The sequence below is a fragment of the Neoarius graeffei genome, chromosome 19 (genome assembly GCF_027579695.1).
Source record: "Neoarius graeffei isolate fNeoGra1 chromosome 19, fNeoGra1.pri, whole genome shotgun sequence".
In the NCBI taxonomy this organism is placed as follows: Eukaryota; Metazoa; Chordata; class Actinopteri; order Siluriformes; family Ariidae; genus Neoarius; species Neoarius graeffei.
In genome coordinates this window covers 20,515,760-20,539,936 of record NC_083587.1, presented here as the reverse complement: position 1 = coordinate 20,539,936, position 24,177 = coordinate 20,515,760, and the positions used below count along the sequence as shown (strand labels likewise).

At 41.6% G+C, this 24,177-nt stretch overlaps 2 protein-coding genes across 5 annotated transcripts in view; one reads left to right on the top strand and one right to left on the bottom strand.

The window, feature by feature from the left end:
- Nucleotides 1–18,212, bottom strand: part of LOC132867099 (uncharacterized) — a 30,275-nt gene extending 12,063 nt beyond the window's left edge. For 2 of the 4 annotated variants that reach the window (XM_060899828.1, XM_060899831.1), the window contains exons 1-4: nucleotides 17,996–18,212; nucleotides 7,660–7,737; nucleotides 7,239–7,532; nucleotides 7,114–7,134 (exon numbers count right to left, since the gene is read on the bottom strand). In XM_060899828.1, the coding sequence (XP_060755811.1) occupies nucleotides 7,114–7,134; nucleotides 7,239–7,532; nucleotides 7,660–7,693 (349 nt within the window). In that variant the 5' untranslated portion in view covers nucleotides 7,694–7,737; nucleotides 17,996–18,212. Of the gene's footprint in view, nucleotides 1–7,113; nucleotides 7,135–7,238; nucleotides 7,533–7,659; nucleotides 7,738–7,915; nucleotides 8,281–13,007; nucleotides 13,193–17,995 lie in introns of those variants that run through there. The other 2 variants (XM_060899830.1, XM_060899829.1) reach the window with 2 other exon arrangements.
- An 86-nt stretch (nucleotides 18,213–18,298) lies between these two features.
- LOC132867872 (cilia- and flagella-associated protein 44-like) overlaps nucleotides 18,299–24,177 on the top strand; it is a 46,394-nt gene continuing 40,515 nt past the window's right edge. Inside the window, exon 1 of the mRNA XM_060900843.1 lies at nucleotides 18,299–18,389. The gene's annotated coding sequence lies outside the window, so the exon portion shown is untranslated. The remainder of the gene's footprint in view (nucleotides 18,390–24,177) is intronic.

The window sequence follows — 24,177 nt, the reverse complement described above, 5'->3', positions numbered from 1 at the left end:
CCCCAATACATTTGAGTTCTCAGGTAACTTTTACCAAGGTTCCAGACCTTAATTAGCTTATTGAGCTGTGGCTTGTTCAAATTCTTCGTTAGGAAAGGTCAGATGATGCAGATTTCAAAGCTGTATAAATTCTCTGACTCCTCAAACTTGTCCCTAAAATCAACAGCCATGGGCTCCTCTAAGCAACTCCCTCGCATTCTGAATAATAAAATGATTGATGCTTACAAAGCAGGAGAAGGCTATAAGAACGTAGCAAAGTGTTTTCAGGTAGCTGTTTCCTCAGATCGTAATGTTATTAAGAAATGGCAGTTAACAGAAACAGTGGAGATCAAGGTGAGGTCTGGAAGATGAAAACTTTCTGAAAGAACTGCTTATTGGATTGCTAGAAAGGCAAATAAAAACCCCTGTTTGACTGCAAAAGACCTTCAGAAAGATTTAGCAGACCCTGGAGTGGTGGTGCACTGTTCTACTATGCAGCGACACCTGAACAAATATGACCTTCATGGAAGAGTCATCAGAAGAAAACCTTTCCTGCGTCCTAGCCACAAAATTCAGCGTCTGAAGTTTGCAAATGAACATCTAAATAAGCCTGATGCATTTTGGAAACAAGTCCTGTTGACTGATGAAATCAAAATAGAACTTTTTGGCCACAATGTGCAAAGGCATGTTTGGAGAAAAAAGGGGGCCAAATTCCAGGAAAAGAACACCTCTCCAACTCTGAAGCATGGGTGTGGATCGATCATGCTTTGGGGTTGTGTTGCAGCCAGTGGCACAGGGCACGTTTCATTGGTCGAGGGAAGCATGGATTTGAATAAATACCAGCAAATTCTGGAAGCAAACATCACACCATCTGTAAAAAAGTTGAAGTTAAAAAGAGGACGGGTCCTACAATAAGACGATGATCCAAAACACACCTCAAAATCTACAATGGAATACCTCAAGAGGCCCAAGCTGAAGGTTTTGCCCTGGCCCTCACAGTCCCCTGACCTAAACATCATTGAAAATGTGTGGATAGATCTCAAAAGAGCAGTACATGCAAGACAGCCCAAGAAACTTGTAGAACTGGAAGCCTTTTGCAAGGACAAATGTGTGAAAATCCCCCAAGTAATAACTGAAAGATTATTAGCTGGCTACAAAGTGTTTACAAGCTGTGATACTTGCCAAATGGGGTGTTACTAGGTACTAACCATGCAGGGTGCCCAAACTTTTGCTTCGGGCCCTTTTCCTTTGTCATTTTGAAAATGTAAAAGATGAAAATAAAAAATTGTTTTTGCTTAAAATATAAAGGGAATGAGTCATCTTTAACTTTATGCCTTTTGGAGATCATTTCATCTTCAACTTGCGTAACTGTTCACAGTAACAGCAATTTTGACCAGGGGTGTCCAAACTTTTGCATACCACTGTAATTAAAGCAGGCTCTGGTAAACTTTACAAATCCAGGATGCATCTGTTTCAGTATCTGGTGGCTTCTGGTGGAACTAACCTCTGTGCATGTAAGCATCTCACAACAAGTTATTTCCTTCTTTGTTCCTTATTTTGAAAAAGCATATAGAAATGTCGACCAAAAGTATATAATACCACATCATCTGTCACACGGGTCAACAAGGGATGCGTCCCTCAGTGACCAGTCAGGCTGAGTTCGAGAAGTATGCGTCTGGCTGTGACAGCTTGTCCCTGTCCACCAAGCGATCAGGTACTAGAACAAAATCCTTGAACGATGCAAGTAGAATTAAAATGAATAATATCCGAATCGCCACAAACAATGTTCAAAAACTACAGGACGATATCAAGCTCGCAACCATCAAAATCAGCAAAAACTCTAAATATTGATGTGCTAGCATTACAGGAAATGAGGAGTCTGGAACATCCACTGGAATAATGGTGCTCGATGATGAATCTCTGAAAGGATGGCAAATAGTATGGAGTGGTTACAAGAGAAAATCCGAACACGGGGTTGGCATAATAATTTCTCCTCTTGTAGTGTTGGAAGATCATAAGGAACCCCGTATTGCAAGAATAATTTCAGCTAACATCACTATCGAAGGCATGAGGCTTGCAATTTTAAATGCACACGCACCTACTGACTCAACTGTTGAATATTATGAAAGCATCATTCTATAATGCATTGACCACGGAGGTTCTTGATCAGAACCTAAAATATAAGATTATTGCATTTGGAGATTTCAATGCAGGGCGGCACAGTGGTGTAGTGGTTAGCGCTGTCGCCTCACAGCAAGAAGGTCCGGGTTCGAGCCCAGTGGACGACGACGGCCTTTCTGTGCGGAGTTTGCATGTTCTCCCCGTGTCCGCGTGGGTTTCCTCCGGGTGCTCCGGTTTCCCCCACAGTCCAAAGACATGCAGGTTAGGTTAACTGGTGACTCTAAATTGACCGTAGGTGTGAATGTGAGTGTGAATGGTTGTCTGTGTCTATGTGTCAGCCCTGTGATGACCTGGCGACTTGTCCAGGGTGTACCCCGCCTTTCGCCCGTAGTCAGCTGGGATAGGCTCCAGCTTGCCTGCGACCCTGCACAGGATAAGCGGCTACAGATAATGGATGGATGGATTTCAATACAACAATTTAATCAACAAGCAAAAAAACAGGTGTGTGGGATAGAATATTGGGTTGGAACAATCTGGATAGGATTGAAACGAATGGCAACGGTGAAAGATTTCTTCAATGGTTAAATGCTTAAAGCATAACCTTATGATCATGAATTCAATGTTTAGAACCAAAAGAATGCATCATGAAACATGGAGACATGCAGCAACAGGGTTATGGAAACAAATAGATTATATATGTACGACTAAGTGGGTGTTAAAATTTGTTCAATCATGTCGGGTGTACACGAAAGCATCTAATCTATTTGACACTGATCATAGACTGTTGAACACTGAATTCCCTTCTACAAAAAGAGGCGTTCACCTTAAAATCAGCACTCAATGGAGCCAAAACAATTAGTAGATTTTCAAGCATTGAGAACCAACCAACTCCAAGAGCAACTTACGCGGAGTCTTGATACCAAGTTGGAAGGTGTGAATATCGATGATATTAACCAGCTTAATGATCATATAGTAACAACAGTGAAAGAAAGGTAAATAGTGTATGTCCAAAAATCAGCCCTTTCAAGAAAAGTGAACCGTGGGAAGGTGACGTCTTGAAGGAACAAATGAAGTTATATGAATGTAATAACCATCAACGAATGAGAAAACTTCAAAAGGAAATCAAGACCAGGAGAACATTCCTAAAAACATGAGTTCTATCATGAACTTGCCAGGAACATTAATCACGCTGCCCTTGCAAGAGAAGTTGAAAAGGAGTTCAGTATGGCTAAAAAATTATAATGTCTTCAAAACTGGCTCAAAACATACAATATCCAGTGAGAAATTGAAAATCCACTTTGAAAATCATTTTGCTTCACAGGAAATTCCACTTCCACCTGAACCTGAGAATCCTGATAAGTTCCCTTATTTGAATGACAAACATGTTGAGGAGGAAGTTAAAAATGTCAGTGTAATCCTGGGCCTGTTTTTATGAAGGACAAAAAATGATTGAAATGGGTCCAGTATTGAGTTAGAATGCTATAACTGGCAACCGCAAAACAGCTATACAATGCATTTCTGTCGCTGTTTAACTTTCTCTTCTTCTGGTTTTTGACGCAGCGCACCATTCGGTGTCTGTAGTCGATTATCTCATGGTGGCTGTTTTCTGATGTTTACAAAAGGAGAAGAAGAATTTGTGAAGAAGTCTATTTCCAAAGCAATGCCTGAATATTTCACTGATTACAACAATATTACATTACATTAATTGGGATTGAGCAGACACTCTTATCCAGAGCAACCTGGATAACAGTGTCTGCTAAATTCCATTAATGTAATGTAATATTGGATAAGGGGAGTGGTTGGGGGTTAGGTGCCTTGCTGGTCCTGGGAATTGAACCGGCAACCTTTTGGTCCTAAAGCTGCTGACGTTAGTGGAAAGGATCCTTTTTGTAAAAATCCGAAACCATCCTCCATGTGATAATCGACCGCAGGCACTGAACGGGGCCCTGCGTCAGAGACTGGAAGTAGAGAAAGGTAAAACAATAAGTGTAGAAACAGTTTTCTACAGTTTCTTTACAGTTATTGAGGTAAACAGACACAGGTGTATGTCTGTAGAGATCCTGTCCATGTTGTCAGACACGTGAGGAGCCTGTCATTGATGAAACCAAGCAGATTCTGTCTTACATAGAACAAATATGGCGTGTTGAGTGATGGTCTGGAGTCGAGGTGTGGTGGGTCGTGGGGGGTGCTGGGGGCCATGGGCTGGTTAGCACGCAGGGCCTTCCCTCTGCCGTCTCATTGTGGTATATCCTGTGCGGGGGCGGGATGACACCGTGGTCATACTTGGGTGCCCAGGCAATCTGTATAATCAGTCAGCTAATCAAATTATTCCTATTCTTATCCTATTCTTCATCTCATCTCATTATCTGTAGCCGCTTTATCCTGTTCTACAGGGTCGCAGGCAAGCTGGAGCCTATCCCAGCTGACTACGGGCGAAAGGCAGGGTACACCCTGGACAAGTCGCCAGGTCATCACAGGGCTGACACATAGACACAGACAACCATTCACACTCACATTCACACCTACGCTCAATTTAGAGTCACCAGTTAACCTAACCTGCATGTCTTTGGACTGTGGGGGAAACCGGAGCACCCAGAGGAAACCCACGCGGACACGGGGAGAACATGCAAACTCCGCACAGAAAGGCCCTCGCCGGCCCCGGGGCTCGAACCCAGGACCTTCTTGCTGTGAGGCGACAGCGCTAACCACTACACCACCGTGCCGCCTATCCTATTCTTATTTCTCTTATTATTATCCTACATAAAAATAATAATACTAATTTCTTTTGGAACCCTCCTTCTCTGCGATCTAGCCTCCATCTCCCCGGTCCAACAGTAAGTCAGTACTACTCCTTATACACACACACTCACACACACACATGGAGATCTCCATATACACATTATTCCTCACTGTTAATTTTGGTTTTTCACTCAATTTTAAATTCGCTGTTGTGTTTGATTTTTGTTTTTTTGTGTAGTTGTATTGTGATTGTTTTGTATAATTGTATGGTATACGAAATAAAATTTAAAAAAAAGAAAACAAGCAGAGCCCTGTGATGACCTGGCGACTTGTCCAGGGTGCAGGGCTCGAAATTAACTTTTTTTCTTTGTGTCCCCCAGTGGTCCCGAATTCTGTGTTGTATTGTCCCGAATGGAAGCAATAGTGTCCCCATTTTTTTCCTCTCTGAAATAACCAGTGGTTAATATTATCATATGAAATCTCATCTCATTATCTCTAGCCGCTTTATCCTGCCCTACAGGGTCGCAGGCAAGCTGGATCCTATCCCAGCCGACCACGGGCGAAAGGCGGGGTACACCCTGGACAAGTCGCCAGGTCATCACAGGGCTGACACATAGACACAGACAACCATTCACACTCACATTCACACCTACGGTCAATTTAGAGTCACCAGTTAACCTAACCTGCATGTCTTTGGACTGTGGGGGAAACCGGAGCACCCGGAGGAAACCCACGCAGACACGGGGAGAACATGCAAACTCCACACAGAAGGGCCCTCGCCGGCCCCGGGGCTCGAACCCAGGACCTTCTTGCTGTGAGGCGACAGCGCTAACCACTACACCACCGTGCCGCCCATCATATGAAGTTACTATTATATTTGTAACTATGCGATTTTGAACCCTTTATATCATTTTTACAATAAGTCACAAGACACAAGCGACACATGTCCTATACATCATCTACTTCAAAATTACAATTATTGCATTTTCAGTTTATTAAACTTTGGCGATCTCACTGTATGAATAGATACCCGTTTATTTAAAGGGGCCAACTAGCTCATTCAGAAAATGTTTCAACTCCCTACATCTGCAGTACACTTTAGCTGAAAATAAGACCCCTTTTATGTTCATTTCATCTACTTATACCTTGAATATCTGTTGGCACTTATAAGGCCAACTTATAATTTTCACCATTACCGTTATCCATTTTTATGAACTTTCCGTTATCCATTTTTATGAACTTTCCGTTATCCATTTTTATGAACTTTCCGTTATCCATTTTTATGAACTTTCGCTGCCGGGTGCAAATGTTAGCAACATCAGCATAGTGGCAGGTCCGAGCCTAGTTGTGCTGCTGACTGATTAAACTTTCTGAACTAGAAAGACACCAAGAAAACTCACTTATTCTGTTGAACGGTATCTTCCGTCAATGTCATCCGCATCATTCCTGTTGTATTTTATAACGTGTCTAACAGTGTTCATTAAGTTCATTCAGTTGCTAGCGTTGCCTGCAGACCAGGCGATGACACTTTGGATCCTGAAGGTCCCGGAGACGTTATGTCTGGGCTTTCAGTTTCTTCCCCGCGGTCGGTCCGCTTCAACCACTTCAGCATTTTTGTTCTGGCAAGAGTCGGCGCAGCGTGTGCGGTAGCAATTCCATTCCAAGCCCATATAATGCGGACTCCGGCCGAAGATTCTAGAACAGAATGCGCTGCTCTGTAGCCTACGGATGCAGGTGCATCGAAAGTGTAGCTACTATGTATTTTTCGCTGTTAACGTTTTAAAATTAAAATTGACAAATTAGGTGAATGTCTACGTATGTGTTACGGCTCTGTAAATAATATTAATGTAGAACTTTTTTTCTAGATCTATTTTTTTCCATTGTCCCGGGATTGTCCCAGATATGATAATTTTGTGTCCCGATGACATTTTTTATGGTCCCCGGGACGTCGGGACACCGTTAGTTTCGAGCGCTGCCAGGGTGTACCCCACCTTTCGCCCGTAGTCAGCTGGGATAGGCTCCAGCTTGCCTGTGACCCTGTAGAAGGATAAAGCGGCTACAGATAATGAGATGAGATGAAAACAAGCAGATTACTTTGACGCGGTGTTTGCCCCGTAGAATTACATTCTATAGCTGTTTTGAGGTTGCCAGTTATAGCTAACTCAGTACTGGACCAATTTCAATTGTGGACCCAAGGTAATGGGGAAATATGGCCCAGGTTAAAAAAAAAATCCCAGAGTTTTCCTTTAAGATGAGTATAAAAAAAAGACAAACCTGTGGGTCCACGCTGGATCTCTGTAAACAGAAAAAAAGATAATGCTGTTAGTGGCTATAATTCTGTATTTTATTTTATGAAAAGTGAAATACAGACATTATCCTATGCTTATACGGTACCATACCTGCTTCAGCAGACAGCCAGGTGCGTAGACGTGGATAATGCTGCTTACATTCCTGCAGACACTCTAGGAAGCGTGTGGCTCCGTTCTCGTCCATCTGACACTGAACAATCTCCAGCAGCTTGCGGGCACTCTTCTGTGGTGTCTTTTCCGCCTTCACCTCGTGGTAGTTATCCTGAGACAGCAGACCTGCAGCCAGGACGCAGTCTAATAGCGGCGCCAAGTTATACAGAGATGCCACCAGGTGCTGCTGAGATGCCAACAGTTGAGCCTTCGCTGACTGCCTGCATCCTGAACCTGGGGTCAAACATCCAGTACAAGTCACACACTGAATCAAGCAGGATGAAAGCTCACTGGACATTATCCGTCAGAAAAGCTGACAATGTGTGTATACATTTGTTCAGGTTTAGTTTAGTGTACGCACCTAACTCAGGGTACATCTGAGGGTGGGACGCCATCGTCAGACCTCAAGTTCATCTACGTGGCTCAATTTCTAAAAGGCCTAAAGAACAAAAACTCTTTCAGTCTCAAGTTCTAAAGACGGATATTTCGAAAATAATCCAAATCGAAAACATGAATATTACATTATATTTAAAAAAGGGATGCACATTTTTGAACTTATCATTTTCATTATTATAAACTTAACATGTGGTGGACTGGTGATGCAGGCGGTATCTGACCCTGAGCTTGGGTTACTGTCCGTGTGACGTTTCATTTGTTCTCCATGTCTATGTGGGTTTCCTCTGGGGTCTCTGATTTCCGCTCACTTCTCAAAAACATGGTGCTATGTGATTTGGCTATGCTGGGTGCAAATATATACGAGAGTCCTTCAAAAAGTTCTCGGCCTCGCCCAGGAAACGTCACAGGAGAAAGATTGTTCTTGCATTATTTTCAACATGGTCTCCTTTAACTTCAATGCACTCGGTCCACCAATGTTCAAGCTTCACTACCCCTTTGCAGAAGAAGGTCACATCTTGAGCCTCCAGATCCTCCTCAGCACAGATGACTTCATAATCACTGTGAAAATGGTGATCACGCAAGTGGGATTTCAGTTTGGGGAGCAGACAGAAGTCAGACAGTGCCAGGGTGGGTGATTTAAGGTGCATGGGCAAACAGTTCAAAGCCACATTTGGCTGCTTCTGCCACTGCCACCTGTGCTGTGTGGACAGGCGCATTGTCCTGGAGCAACATCACGCCAGCTCGAAGCTTTCTTTTCTGTCCTTTTTTCTTTGATTACTTCTTTTATTTGACTTTTTGTGGACAGTGATACAGTGGTGCTTGAAAGTTTGTGAACCCTTTAGAATTTTCTATATTTCTGCATAAATATGACCTAAAACATCATCAGAGTTTCACACAAGTCCTAAAAGTAGATAAAGAGAACCCAGTTAAACAAATGAGACAAAAATATTATACTTGGTCATTTATTTATTGAGGAAAATGATCCAATATTACATATCTGTGAGTGGCAAAAGTATGTGAACCTTTGCTTTCAGTATCTGGTGTGACCCCCTTGTGCAGCAATAACTGCAACTAAACGTTTGCGGTAACTGTTGATCAGTCCTGCACACCGGCTTGGAGGAATTTTATCCCATTCCTCCGTACAGAACAGCTTCAACTCTGGGATATTGGTGGGTTTCCTCACATGAACTGCTCGCTTCAGGTCCTTCCACAACATTTCGATTGGATTAAGGTCAGGACTTTGACTTGGCCATTCCAAAACATTAACTTTATTCTTCTTTAACCATTCTTTGGTAGAACGACTTGTGTGCTTAGGGTCGTTGTCTTGCTGCATGACCCACCTTCTCTTGAGATTCAGTTCATGGACAGATGTCCTGACATTTTCCTTTAGAATTCGCTGGTATAATTCAGAATTCATTGTTCCATCAATGATGGCAAGCCATCCTGGCCCAGATGCAGCAAAACAGGCCCAAACGATGATACTACCACCAACATGTTTCACAGATGGGATAAGGTTCTTATGCTGGAGTGCAGTGTTTTCCTTTCTCCAAACATAACGCTTCTCATTAAAACCAAAAAGTTCTATTTTGGTCTCATCCATCCACAAAACATTTTTCCAATAGCCTTCTGGCTTGTCCACATGATCTTTAGCAAACTACAGACGAGCAGCAATGTTCTTTTTGGAGAGCAGTGGCTTTCTCCTTGCAACCCTGCCATGCACACCATTGTTCAGTGTTCTCCTGATGGTGGACTCATGAACATTAATATTAGCCAATGTGAGAGAGGCCTTCAGTTGCTTAGAAGTTATCCTTTTTTTAAAATTGTTTATTTATTAAGATTTTCTCAATGATCAAACAAACAATCAAACATTTCTGAAAGGATACCTGTTACCTATGGTTACAAACAAAACAATTCAAAGACAAACAAAACAAAAACTGGAGACAAAAACAAACAGACAAACGAAAGTGCATTCACTGTTCATACATAGAAAAGGATAGATCAGGATTTTCAAAGGTCACAAGGTCATTTCAAAGGTCCACATAGAGTTCACATAGCTTATGAAGGGGTCCCAGGTTTTATAGAAAATCTGAAGGGAGCCATTTAGCGTGCATCTCATTTTCTTAAGTTTTATATTTTGCATCATATCTCTGATCCAGTGGCTATGAGTTGGAGAAGTTGTGTCCTTCCATTTAAATAGAATTAACCGTCTCGCCAGTAAAGAGGAAAAGGCAAACGCCCTCTGCAGGTAGGTTGGGAAACTACATTGGTCTGAGTCAGGAATTATGCCAAAAATTGCAACACAGGGAGAAGGCTGAATATCAAAACCATATATTGGAGACGTGGTATAAAAAAAAAAGATGACCAAAAAGGGGCAAGTTTTGAACAAGACCAAAACATATGATATAAGGTTGCAGTTGTTTGTTTGCATTTGTCACAGATGAGACTTGTGTTAGGGAATATTCTTGCAAGCTTAGCTTTAGAGAAGTGTAGTCGATGTAAAACCTTAAACTGTATTAGGGCATGTCTGGAACATATGGAGGAAGAATGGACCCTTGTGAGGGCCAATTCCCATTCCTCATCAGAAAGTGAGGTCCCCATATCGTTTTCCCATTGTTCTCGGATATGTGAAATAGTAGGGCTATATCTGGCCATTATGTGTGCATAAAACATAGAAACCCTACCCTTGCTTAGAAAATTGCCTTTCAGTAAAGAATCTAGGCATGACAGGGGAGGGCTATTGGGAAAGATAGTCATTTTTTTATGTACAAAATCCCTAATTTGTAAGTAGCGAAAGAAATGAGTATTGTTCAGATGAAATTTCTGCGATAGTTGTTCGAAGCTGGCAAATGTATTATCAATGTACAAGTCCCCAATGCAATGTATACCCCTTTCATACCAGGCTTGAAAGCCCTTGTCTAATAAAGATGGCAGAAAGAGATGGTTATTCACTATAGGTGAGTGTATGGAAATCTGCTGAATGCCCAAACATATCTTAAATTGTTTCAGAATACGTAGAGACTGAGTAACAATTATGTTTCCTTTGATATTTTTCACAAGTGGTGGCAAGCATGAACAAAGTAGGGCAGGGAGTGAATATGGATTGCTTGTGGACCGTTCAATCTGGAGCCATGCTGGGGCAGTGTCATTCCAATCCCTTAGCCATAGGGAGATGGCATTGAGATTGGCGGCCCAGTAATATGAGCGGAGGTTTGGAAGGGAGAGCCCACCTTCCATTTTTGGTCGTTCCATGAATTCCTTTCTGATGCGGGCGGATTTATTATTCCAAATAAAGGAAGAAATTATCTGGTTAAATGCCTTAAAAAATGACTGTGGTATGAATAGATGTATAGCTTGAAACAAATACAGATATTTAGGCACCATATTCATCTTCACAGAATTTACTCTCCCAATAAAGGATAAAGGTAAGTTTGACCACCGCTTGATATCTTTTTTTGATTGTTCTAACAAAGGAGTGAAATTGTTCTTAAATAAGTCATAAAATGATTTGGTTACCTTAACCCCTAAATATGTGATTGAATCTAATGAAAGTTTAAATGGTAGATTGGGGATTGTCCTGGCATTGGCGGTGATAGGAAAGTACTCACTTTTTTCATAATTGAGTTTGTATCCTGATATGTTACCAAAGTCTGCTAGGACATTAAGAACTTCTGGCATGGTAGAAATGGGGTTGGTTATATATAATAATAAATCATCCGCAAACAGTGAGACAGTGTGTGTTAAGCCGCCACGTATTATACCTTCAATGCCAGAGCTGCTTCGTAAAGCAATAGAGAGGGGCTCTATGGCAAGAACAAAGAGTAATGGACTGAGTGGGTCCCCCTGTTTGGTCCCTCTTTGGAGAGGAAAATATTGAGATGAGATTGAGTTTGTACGCACTGAGGCTATTGGGTTGGTATATATTAATTTAATTAATTTTATGAATTGAGGACCAAATCCAAATTGCTCCAGGGTATAAAAAAGGTATTCTAAGTGAATTCTGTCGAACGCCTTCTCCGCGTCGAGTGATAGGACTGCTTCTGGAGATAAGGTATTAGATTTTGTGTAGATTATATTGAACAGTCGTCTCAGATTGAAATAAGCCTGTCTGCCTTGAATGAATCTAGTTTGATCATCTGAAATGACATAGGGAAGAATACGCTCAAGGCGAAATGCAAGGGCTTTTGAAAATATTTTCCCATCACAGTTTATCAGACTGATAGGTCTATAGGATGAAGCATCGAGTGGGTCTTTATTTTTCTTTAATAGTAGTGTAATAGTTGACTGTCGGAGTGTTGGGGGAAGAATGTTATTTTCCAGAGCTTCCTCATAAACTGATAGGAGAATAGGGGCCAACTGATCTTTGAAAGTCTTATAAAATTCGGTGGAGAACCCATCAGGGCCTGGAGCTTTTCCACTCTGAAGGCCTTTTATCGCACCAATAATTTCCTCCAATGTGAGAGATTGTTCTAAGTCTGCTTTAATGTCTGATGCAATTGTAGGAATCTTAAATTTAAAAAAGAAAGTGTCAAATTGGTGTTGATCTGGTTGTATATCTGAACAATACAGTTTGGAGTAGAACTCCTTAAAATGGCTATTAATATTTTGATGATCTTCGCTTAATGAGCCGTCAGATAATCTAATCTGTGGTATAATGTGAGATGCACTTTTTTGGCGAAGTTGACTGGCCAGAAGTTTGGAGGGTCTGTCCCCCTCTTCATAAAATCGACTGCGGGACTTTAATATTAGCCTCTCTGCAGGGACAGTGGCTAAAAGTTCGGCTTCAGTCTGTAACTCCATTCTCTTCTTAACCAAGTCAGGGGTAGGAGAAGTAGACAAGAGGCTATCTAATGCCTTTATCCTGGAAGAGACATCCATAACTTTACCGTGGTGGACTTTTTCAGAGTGTGCACTATAAGCAATTATCTGTCCTCTAAGGTAACATTTAAGAGCTTCCCAAAGAGCTGAAAAAGACATGCCATCAGTCCTATTCATTTGCATGAAAAAATCTATCTGCATGGAAATAAAACGTACAAAGTCAGTATCGGCTAGTAGAAGGGGATCAAACCGCCATGCACGTCTTGTTTTCTGGGTTGGAAGAGTCAGAGTAATACTCACAGGGGCGTGGTCGGAGATCATGATTGAATTATATGTACATTGGGTTATCACGTTTAGTAAGAGGGGATCAGCCAGAAAGAAATCTATCCTAGAAAATGTATTGTGCACGTTAGAAAAGAAGGAGAATTCCCTCTTAGTTGGATTTTTAAACCTCCATGGATCTATCAGCTTGTGGGAGTCAATAAAAGCCTGTATTACCTGCACTGACTTAGTTGACTTTGACACAGAGTGAGAGGAGCGGTCCAAATCTGAGTCCATCACAAGATTATAATCCCCACCTAGAATCAGATGATGACTATCTAGATTCGGGATAGAGTGCAACATCCTTTTGAAAAACACATCATCATCAAAATTAGGAGCATAAATATTCACAAGTATTACTTGTAGTTGAAAGAGTTGTCCCACAACAATGACATATCTCCCGTTTGGGTCAGAGATTATGTTTGAGGCAGTAAATGTAACAATTTTTATGAATGAGAATAGCTGTTCCTCTACTTTTGTAGTCAAATTTGGAATGGAACACCTGTCCTACCCAGTCTTTATGAATCCTAAAGTGATCTGCTTTAATAAGGTGGGTTTCCTGTAACATTGCAATGCCAACTCCTAGATGCTGTAAGTGAGAGAGGACCTTTTTCCTCTTCGCACCCTGATTGAGACCCTTTACGTTCCAACTTATAATATTCACCGTAGGGGTCAACCGATAATCGGCCTGGCCGATATATCGGGCCAATATTCTGCATTTTTAGGGTTATCGGTATCGGCCATAATTTCCACCGATATGCCGATAACATGCCTTTTTGCAGCCATTTCGTTCCTAACGCGACTGTCACTGCACGTCCTTTCCTGCACTCACCTCTCCGAGTTCAAGAACATGGTCCCGCCCACCACAACATCTGATTTGTTTGGCACAAGAGATATAGCCAATCGACACGCGCAGCTAAACACTCTGAACTGTTTCAAGGCGCCCGTATCAAGGTAAGGACACGCTGCTTTTCCCGCAATAAGTCACAAACACACAAGTCGCAAAAGCACAACATCATTATATGTTTACATTCTTCATCTACTACTCGTTAAAATTGTCCATTTGCATCTGTGTAGCCAGGCAAACAGCTTACGGAAGGAAGCACTTGAATTAGCCGACAACCAACTAGTCTCGCTGAAACAGCATAACGTAGGCTGCAGTCATTTTTAAATCCCCGTGTGGAAACGTTGTGAATGTGTCAGTAGTTCTACTCGAACAGTAGAATGACAGCCATACAGAGAGGTGGTCAAGGGAAGATGAAATAAAACGTAGTGTTTGTGTTCTGTAGGCTAGCGCAAGCCTAGCCTACAGAAGGCTATTTGTTATGGTGATGAGTAAACTTCATGACGTGACTCGTGCTCAAAAAGCGCATTGCACTTGTATATGTTCGGTAACTTTATAAAGCGCTATTTAAACATTTAAACAAGCCAGGTGTGACTAGTATTTATAATTCTTGCGCAAGTGATTCTCCTCGCTAGCGCTTCTGATTCGGAAAGTGATATACTCTTAAAGGAGCAGTCGCTCCTAATAGGGAGTGATAGCCTACTTTACTGTATGTTTGATTTTACTTTTTTTAAAAATGCTGCAGGCAGCTCCCTACACTTCTCATTCTCATCTCATTATCTGTATAGGGTACTGTATTCTCATTATCTCATCTCATTATCTGTACAGGGTCGCAGGCAAGCTGGAGCCTATCCCAGCTGACTACGGGCGAAAGGCGGGGTACACCCTGGACAAGTCGCCAGGTCATCACAGGGCTGACACATAGACACAGACAACCATTCACACTCACATTCACACCTACGCTCAATTTAGAGTCACCAGTTAACCTAACCTGCATGTCTTTGGACTGTGGGGGAAACCGGAGCACCCGGAGGAAACCCACGCAGACACGGGGAGAACATGCAAACTCTGCACAGAAAGGCCCTCGCCGGCCCTGGGGCTCGAACCCAGGACCTTCTTGCTGTGAGGCGACAGCGCTAACCACTACACCACCGTGCCGCCCTCCCTACACTTGATTTGTTATTTAAAAACTACTTGAAGTTGGTAAGTCTTACTTAGTTCTTAGTGTAAAAGAATCCAGAGTGTATTTTCATTTATTTTCCACTGAAAATGGTGAGCTGTAATATAGTAGGGAGTGATTTATTCTTTTATTGGTGAATATTTATTTTATTATTTTATTTCTCATTTTATTCTAACTAATGTTTGACTTTATTGTACAAATGCTGCTGGCATCTCCCTGCACAAAATTTCATGTTCAATTTTACAATTAAACATACATTTCATGGATATGAAGGTCTGTGTCAGTGTGTGCTATGTTTAATTTCATGTGAATTATAATGTTTACATTTATCGGTTGCACATATCAGTTATCGGCATCCCAATTCCATAATAATCGGTATCGGCCCTGAAAAAAACATATCGGTCGATCCCTAATTCACCAACCTATTAGCCATTTGGACTATGCATATCAAATATGTTGTCTATCCTATCTATACAACAATGAATAGGTATATGCCAGAATGCACACAACAAGTAAAAGACACAGACAGTACATATAACATGCAATAATAACCCCAATGCCTGAAGATGGCAACCCCCCCTTACACACATTGAACTTTCGCAAACTCTAATTTGCACCTTCCTGCTGCTTAACTAGTGCCTTTTTTTAAACACTACAGACCTCCATAGTGAGTAAGTCATCTAAGACGCGTCACAATCCAATACAGTAATGATAAACAAGAAAAAAACAACATTGATGGCCGCCATGAAAGAACAGAATAAAAAGGGGGCGACTCATAAAACCTTTCATTTCTAGTAGTGAAAATAACACCCAACAGTATCAGTACTCACAGACAATGTCCGTTTGTAAATGGATACACCACCTGAAAATAGTCTATTATTGGATTAGACCATCACTTCACTCATCGTCGGGGGACGGAGAGTGCGCTGAATTGGTAATGTTATTGGTGATGTACGCGAGAGCCTCCGCTGGATTTGTGAACTTCAAGGGCGTTTGGCCGTGGCTGAAGTGTAATGTGGCTGGGTAGCGTAAACCGAACTTGACGTGGGCGGCATGGAGCTTCTGTTTGCATTCAGAAAACGCAGCTCGTCGTTTGTTGACCTCGGCGCTGAAGTCGGGGAAAATGTGAATTCTTTTTCTGTTGTAGTTAAGCGTCTCCTTCTCTCTTGCAAGGCGTAGAATTTTTTCTTTGACCTGAAAGTGATGCAGCTTTGCTATGAATGGCCGTGGTCGTTCATTCCCTGCCGGTTTTTGGGCTACATTTCTGTGGGCTCTGTCCACCTTTGGGGATTTAGAAAAGTCCTGGTGAAACAGCTCAAAAAGCAGATTGGAAATAAATTCTGTTGGCTGCAGCCCCTCTGTGTTTTCCGGTATGCCCACGATACGGATATTCTGTCGCCTTGTATAATTTTCCAAATACATGATCTTCTCTTTCAACGTAGCATTTTCTGCTGCCAGATTGGTTTGGCACTGCTCCACCTCAGTCAGTCTTTTATCAAACTCGTTCAGTCCATCCTCCACATCTGTAATTCTTTGGCCAAAGGTATTCAGAGTTGACTGAAGAGAAGCGATAGACGACTGACTTTCTTCACGAAAGGAGTTGATTGACGCTTGTATAGCACTGACTGACTTAGCTAGCGCTTCCATGGTTTTGGTATTAGCATCCACGTCTGAGGTCGTGTTTCTCGACGCCCTGCCTTCTTTAGGCTCTTTGGAAGTCTTGTGTGACATCGTGGTATTATTGTTGGTTCATTTAAAATATAAATTGTCACTGTTAGAGTATAAAGAGACTCGTAGTGTATTATATTTTAAAGGATTCTGCAGGAGCTGTGGTCGAAGCGTCTACTCCCTCTCCATGCTCCGCCCCTCCGAAGTTATCCTTTGTGACCTTGCCGACTATTACACGCCTTGCCCTTGGAGTGATCTTTGTTGGTCGACCACTCCTGGGGAGGGTAACAATGGTCTTGAATTTCCTCCATTTGTACATAATCTGTCTGACTGTGGATTGGTGGAGTCCAAACTCTTTAGAGACGGTTTTGTAACCTTTTCCAGCCTGATGAGCATCAACAACGCTTTTTCTGAGGTCCTCAGAAATCTCCTTTGTTCGTACCATGATACACTTCCACAAACACGTGTTGTAAAGATCAGACTTTGATAGATCCCTGTTCTTTAAATAAAACAGGGTGCCCACTCACACCTGATTGTCATCCCATTGATTGAAAACATCTGACTCTAATTTCACCTTCAAATGAACTGCTAATCCTAGAGGTTCACATACTTTTGCCACTCACAGATATGTAATATTGGATCATTTTCCTCAATAAATAAATGACCAAGTATAATATTTTTGTCTCATTTGTTTAACTGGGTTCTCTTTATCTACTTTTAGGACTTGTGTGAAAATCTGATGATGTTTTAGGTCATATTTATGCAGAAATATAGAAAATTCTAAAGGGTTCACAAACTTTCAAGCACCACTGTACAAGGCTTTATAAAAGTGTACAGTTGTGCCCCAGAATGGGAGTTACAGTGCACCCCTTGTTTCTGGGTGAGGCTAAAAACTTTTCGAAGTACCCTCTTGTGTGTGTGTGTGTGTGTGTGTGTGTGTGTGTGTGTGTACATATGCCCTGCGATGGACTGGGCAGCGGCAGCCCATTCATTCCCAGTGTTCCTGGGACAGACCCTGAATCCACCAGGATCCTGACCAGGATGAAGCTCTTAATGAAGAATGAATGAACTCTTATTCTATGTGACCACTGTTTGAGCCAATCAGTGAATGAATGCAAAGACACATCTGTAAACACATCTGTAAACCAGTATCACACTAAAGGTCTTGTGGCTGTAGATTAAATGTGTGTAGCTTAAACTGAAAGTGACGTCATGACGCTTATGTTTATAAACGTGTCGCTGCACGCGCACAGTAAAGTCCAGCTGTCACTAATTTACAGATATGTAAATGTGAGCGCGCGCCTCAAGCCGCCCGTTCCTGAATCTAAATGCTAATGCTAATGCTAAACTGCGTTCATTCTTTCACCCTGAGAGACTAAAATGACCAAATATGACAACTTTACACCTTTACAGGTTACTAACCATTAGCATTAATTCATATGTGAATATAAGGTTATGCGGTGCTCACGGTACCTGAAATGAAAAGCTCTTCACTTCCTGGAAGTTGTTTCTAAACTCCAGAAAAAAAGCTTAAAACTCGACAGCCTCGTTATCAACCCGTTTATAAAGCTATAGATTTAGATTCTCTCAGGAACCACTAATCACCCTCCATAAAAACCGTAAAAACAACATTTTCTACACAGCCGAGGCGGCGCAGCTTTTATTCAACAAGGCTGCTGTGGCTTCAACGCCAAGAAACCACATTTCCCAGAATGCTCTGCCAGCACGCGACACGTCATATGGCCCCTTGTGGTTGCTAAGGTAACGGATTCCTACAGAATTTTCAAGCTTCGAGTTCAGCAGCAGAAACGGAAAGTTTCTCAAGGAACAAGAAGTGAAAATTTGAGGTCTTGGAAGGATTGAGTGAGTAAGTGTGAGAAAGTTTGTCCAGGTTGTTTTTAAATGTAATGTAATGTAATGTCGCCTGTGCACTGTGTTTACTGAATGAGGAGTAAAGCGGGTCTGTGTGGTGACCACAGAGCTCAACCTGCAGCTCATTACAGACTGACACTGAAAACACCAGGCAGGGGTTTAATGGGTTTAATTTAGGGTGAGCAGATTCCCGAGTCTGAAACCGGGACGCTTTTGTGCGCGACCATGCTCGTGCACGCACACCTTTTTTTTTACGTAAACGTGACACTCATGTTTTATCCACACCACCTCGTCTTCGAAAAAAATCCCTTCCACACATAACCGAACATCTGCGTTTTCAATCACATTCATAAGCATTCCAAACCTGTAGATGGCTATTTCCCCAAATCCGACCCCCTAATCACATCGCCTGTGCTCTTGGAGCAGTAGTTGGGCTTCTAAAATTAAACATGTAAATAGCACCTGCACAATAATTAACGCTTTCAAGGCACTACTCCGATCCATTACTCTTTAGCTAGCCGCACACTACGCCGATTTTCAGCGTACCGAGCCAACTGAAGTCGCGAGTCAGGCGTAAAGACTAGTTTTCGATGGTACCGACTCATCTCACAGCCGATTCGAAAAACTAATCGGGAGCCAGACTGATCGGCGAGAGTCGCTAGCAATAGCCAATCATATCTTTCGCATATAACACGTGACATCATTAAACACAATTTCTAGCGCGAGAAATACGTGTTGGTAGCACCTACTGCAGGTATATACTGTAATTCCATAGACTGAAGCTTTATCCATAGACACAGTGGGCTGGAAAGCCACTCTGCTCAAGTTGTGTGGCTGAATTCCAAATCGCTTTAACTCCCCTATATAAGTGCACTATTTAAGGTTGGGAATAATAGCTCATGCAGCCTAGATAGTGCGCTACATATTCCGTGTTGTGTCATTTGTAATTCAGCCTGTAGCATCTTCAAGTGTTGGATTTAACAGTAACTATATCCAATAGCCAATCACAAAGCTATTAAGTTGTCACGTGTCGCTTCAATCGCGACTGCACTCGTCAACAGTCGGGAGTCGGCTCTGAAATGGGTCGGTTCGGTACCGCGTGGATCGCCGTGGTGTGCGGCTTGCTTAAGTCCATGCTTAATCTGGCTTCTGCAGTAAACAAAGGTCGCACGTTTGACGTCAGGGCAGATTTGTTGTCATTTTTTGGCGCAGATTGTGACGTTCTAAAACGCAAAACTCCGGTTATCTCTGTCTACACGAAAAGGCATACACGGAGTTTTCAAAAATCTTCACTTTGCCCGGAGTTTTTTTAAATATTCGTTTTTGATGTGTTTTCATGTGGATGACAGGCCAAAACGTAGAAAAATATCTTCGATTTAGCAGATACCCGGCTACGTGTGGACGGGGTCTCAGAGAGGTGCTCTTATCATTTTGTTGAAGCTCACATTTATCAACATCTCACATGAAATAAAGCAAACAGGCATGTTGTTATCTAGTAGCATAGTGGTATACAGATCAGTTAAATTATGGTCAGACAACAGATTTTGTAATGGCTGAGAATAGGCCAGGCTATGTCCATAGGCCACATTTAAACTGATTTATTTCACCAGAATGCATATGCACATGTAGGCTATATCTCTAAAATTGTATGCACTATAGCATGAACTTAAAAAGTAGATATGTGACCTCAACATAGCCTAGGTCAGAATCAACCTTACTAACCATTCCCCACAACTGAATGAATAAAGCAAGAAGATGTGTACAAAAGTGAACACTTTAACCCTCATCCTACCATGCTATTTTACACCTTAATCTTACCATGTGGGGTCCGTTTGGACCCCAATACTTTTCTTTAAAATTAAAGCTTATAAAGACAAAATCACCAGATAAGTTTTGTTCAGAACATCTTGTATTAATAACAGCAATACACTAAAGGGCCCAAGGCATAAAGAACACACTTAACCTTCATCCTACCAGCCAATTTTACATACACAAACTACCAGGCGGGGTCCGTATGGACCCCAGGAGGGAATACCTTGAAATCAATGCAGTAAGAACCAATTCAATGCAGCAAACAGACATAACTTTATTGAAGAACAAAATCCACTATGGCTGAATATCAATGATGTATTATAAATGCAATAACATTGCAATAATATTGCAATAACTAGCATACATGTAGCAAATTATAGCGCCACAAAAAAAATTGGCATTATATACATGATTTTTGCAGCTCATGCAGCTGTAAAACATTCTGGATTACAACTTAGGTCTTTTCTTACAGAATTTAAAACAAAAAAGTAATTGTAAAATAATTTAGGGCTTTTGTTTTGCAGCCTGTGCTTATTGCAGCAGTGGGGTCCACACGGACCCCAAGAAGGAATGCCTTGGTAGTTTCATTATGGAACATAAAAGAAGTTAACTTTCAGTGTGCTATTCAATTATAAAATGAAAGACAGATAAACTTTACTCTGGGGTCCGGTTGGACCCCAGTAACAAATTAATTATACCTTCACAATGCAAAAAGCTGATCTTCCGGTGCTTTAGTGTTTTAATTAAGACATAAATTCCGACAAATTCATAAAACGGTGAGGCAGTATGTCACATATTTTTAAAATGGCAAACAAACATATAGGTGCGGGGTCCAGATGGACCCCACTTGGTAGGATGAAGGTTAATGGAAGGTGCAACAAGCTGTTCAATATGGCCAAACTGTCAGAATGGTATGTTAAATAGAAACAAAAAAGAGACAAGTGATTTGAGAATATACACTTGTGTTCAAAATAATAGCAGTCCAACACGACTAACCAGATCAATCACTGTTTTTGGTGGAAATTATATTACTACATGGCAAATAATTTACCAGTAGGTGTAGTAGAGTCATAGAAAACCAACAGACCCAACATTCATGATATGCATGCTCCTGAGTCTGTGTAATCGAATAATTAAGTGAAAGGGGCATGTTCAAAATAATAGCAGTGTGGAGTTCAATTAGTGAGATCATTCATTCTGTGAAAAAACAGATGTCAGTCAGGTGGCCCTAATTTAAGGATGAAGCCAGCACATGTTGTACATGCATTTCTCTCTGAAAACCTGAGAAACATGGGTCGTTCCAGACATTGTTCAGAAGAACAGCGTGCTTTGATTAAAACGTTGATTGGAGAGGTAAAACGTATACTGTAAAGAAGTGCAGAAAATGATGGGCTGCTCAGCTAAAATGATCTCCAGTGCTTTAAAATGGACAGCAAAGCCAGAGAGACGTGGAAGAAAACAGAAGACTACCATTCGAATGGATCGAAGAATAGCCAGAATGGCAAAGACTCAGCCAATGATCAGCTCCAGGGTGATCAAAGACGGTCTGAAGTTACCTGTGAGTACTGTGATAATTAGAAGATGCCTGTGTGAAGCTAATCTATCGGCAAGAAGCCCCCGCAAAGTTCCACTGTTAAAAAAAAAAGACGTGCTGAAGAGGATACAATTTGCCAAAGAACACATCGACTGGCCTAAAGAGAAATGTAAAAACATTTTGTGGACTGATGAAAGTAAGATTGTTCTTTTTGGGTCCAAGGGCCGCAGACAGTTTTTCAGATGACCCCCAAACACTGAATTCAAGCCACAGTACACTCTGAAGACAGTGAAGCATGGTGGTGCAAGCATCATGATATGGGGATGTTTCTCTTACTATGATGTTGGGCCCATTTATCGCATACCAGGGATCATGGATCAGTTTGCATATATCAAAATACTTGAAGAGGTCATGTTGCCTTATGCTGAAGAGGAAATGCCCTTGAAATGGGTGTTTCAACAAGACAACGACCCCAAACACACCAGTAAGCGAGCAGCATCAGGGTTCAAGACCAACAAAATGAAAGTTGTGGAGTGGCCAGCCCAATCCCCGGACCTTAATCCGATAGAAAACTTGTGGGGTGACATCAAAAATGCTGTTTCTGAGGCAAAACCAAGAAATGCAGAGGAATTGTGGAATGTTGTCAAATCATCCTGGGCTGGAATACCTGTTCACAGGTGCCAGAAGTTCTCAGAAACCGTGGTTGTACAACTAAATATTAGTTTAGTGATTCACAGGAATACTAAATCCTTAAGATTTTTTCAGTTTATACAGTAAATATTTGGAGTTTGTAATGAAAAATGCAGACACTGCTATTTTTTTGAACAGCCCAATGTTCATTTTTTTCATTTTCTGTAAAGTAATTAAAATATTCATACATTTTTCTTCATGTTTTGATATAGAATATAATGTGCAGTGTTCCCAATGCATGGAAATAAAAACTATTATAAGGATTTTGAGCTTTACTCACGTTTTTAAACACACTGCTATTATTTTGAACACAACTGTATACTACGGAAGCCGCGAGAGGCCCTTCATATAATCCTTTTTTTTATTCACCTTGTTATTCCGAGATAACAACATAATTAATTCAGGATCTCGAGAAAACAACACAACTAATTCGAGATCTCGAGAAAACAAAACCATTATTTCGAGATCTCGAGAAAACAAAACAATTATTTCATGATCTCGAGTAAACAGCTGAGAAATGGTTCATTCAGGTGCGCCAAGAGACTTGTGATATGCTGACTTTGGGGCTATTTCTCATTCTGTATAGACGCAACTTTGGTCATTAGAATGTCTGGAATAATCGATCACCTAATAAGGCAATATTTTGATCAGGGGTTGACACAGGGAGAGATTGCGTTAAGTCTTTTAATAAGGGATCATTTCAAAATTAGTCCGCAGCACCTCCACAGAAGACTGGCCCGGCTTCGTCTCTACCGACGGAGATACAGTGATCCAGCTTGAAATAATTGTTTTGTTTTCTCGAGATCTTGAAATAACAGTTTTATTTTCTCGAGATCTTGAATTAGTTGTGTTGTTTCCTCGAGATCCTGAATTAATTATGTCGTTATCTCGGAATAATGGTTTTGTTTTCTCGAGATCTTGAATTAGTTGTGTTGTTTTCTCGAGATCCTGAATTAATTATGTCGTTATCTCGGGATAACAAGGTGAATAAAAAAAGATTATATGAAGGGCCTCTCTCAGCAATAAAGGAGGAGAGGGGCGACAGCCCGAGGAAAGCCCCCACAGGCGCGCACAGCATTTGCAACATAGGCTACCCAACTCAGTACAAGAACAAAGCACTTACAGTAGGCTTCGTGCGCATTGTTCTGCACCTCTCGGAGGAAGGGGTAGGTGCCCTGTAAATCTTTGGAAAAGGTACATTTTCTTTTCGGCATAATTGCTGCGGCATTACTGCTGCTAGACAAAGAACATTCGCGCCAGTTAATGTTTATTTTATTGTTGCATGGCAACCCGTTCTGTTGTCTGGAATAATGCGGCTAAATAAACACCCATGCCACAGGGCCAGGGGGCGGTAACCAGGAAAGTTTGCGATTCCTGTCAATTCATCAAAATAGTAAATGCAGACATTTCTCCGCTAATGATTCCCACGCTGCTCAGTCACAAATGTCGCGAGTGGCGAAAAGCGGGACATATCCGTGTCCCGACAGACTTTTGTCGGGACTCGGGACACACAACCCCAAATCGGGACTGTCCCGGTAAAATCGGGACTGTCCCGGTAAAACCGGGACGTCTGGTCACCCTAGTTTAAACTCAAGGACGTAAAACATGTCTGTGAAGAATCTCAGTCATCCAGGTACATAGTAATCTGTGGTTGGTAGAAGAGAGCAACTGGACTTGCTTGAAGATTCTTGAAAACGTTTCACCTCTCATCCGAAAGGCTTCCTCAGTTCTGTCTGACTGATAGGGA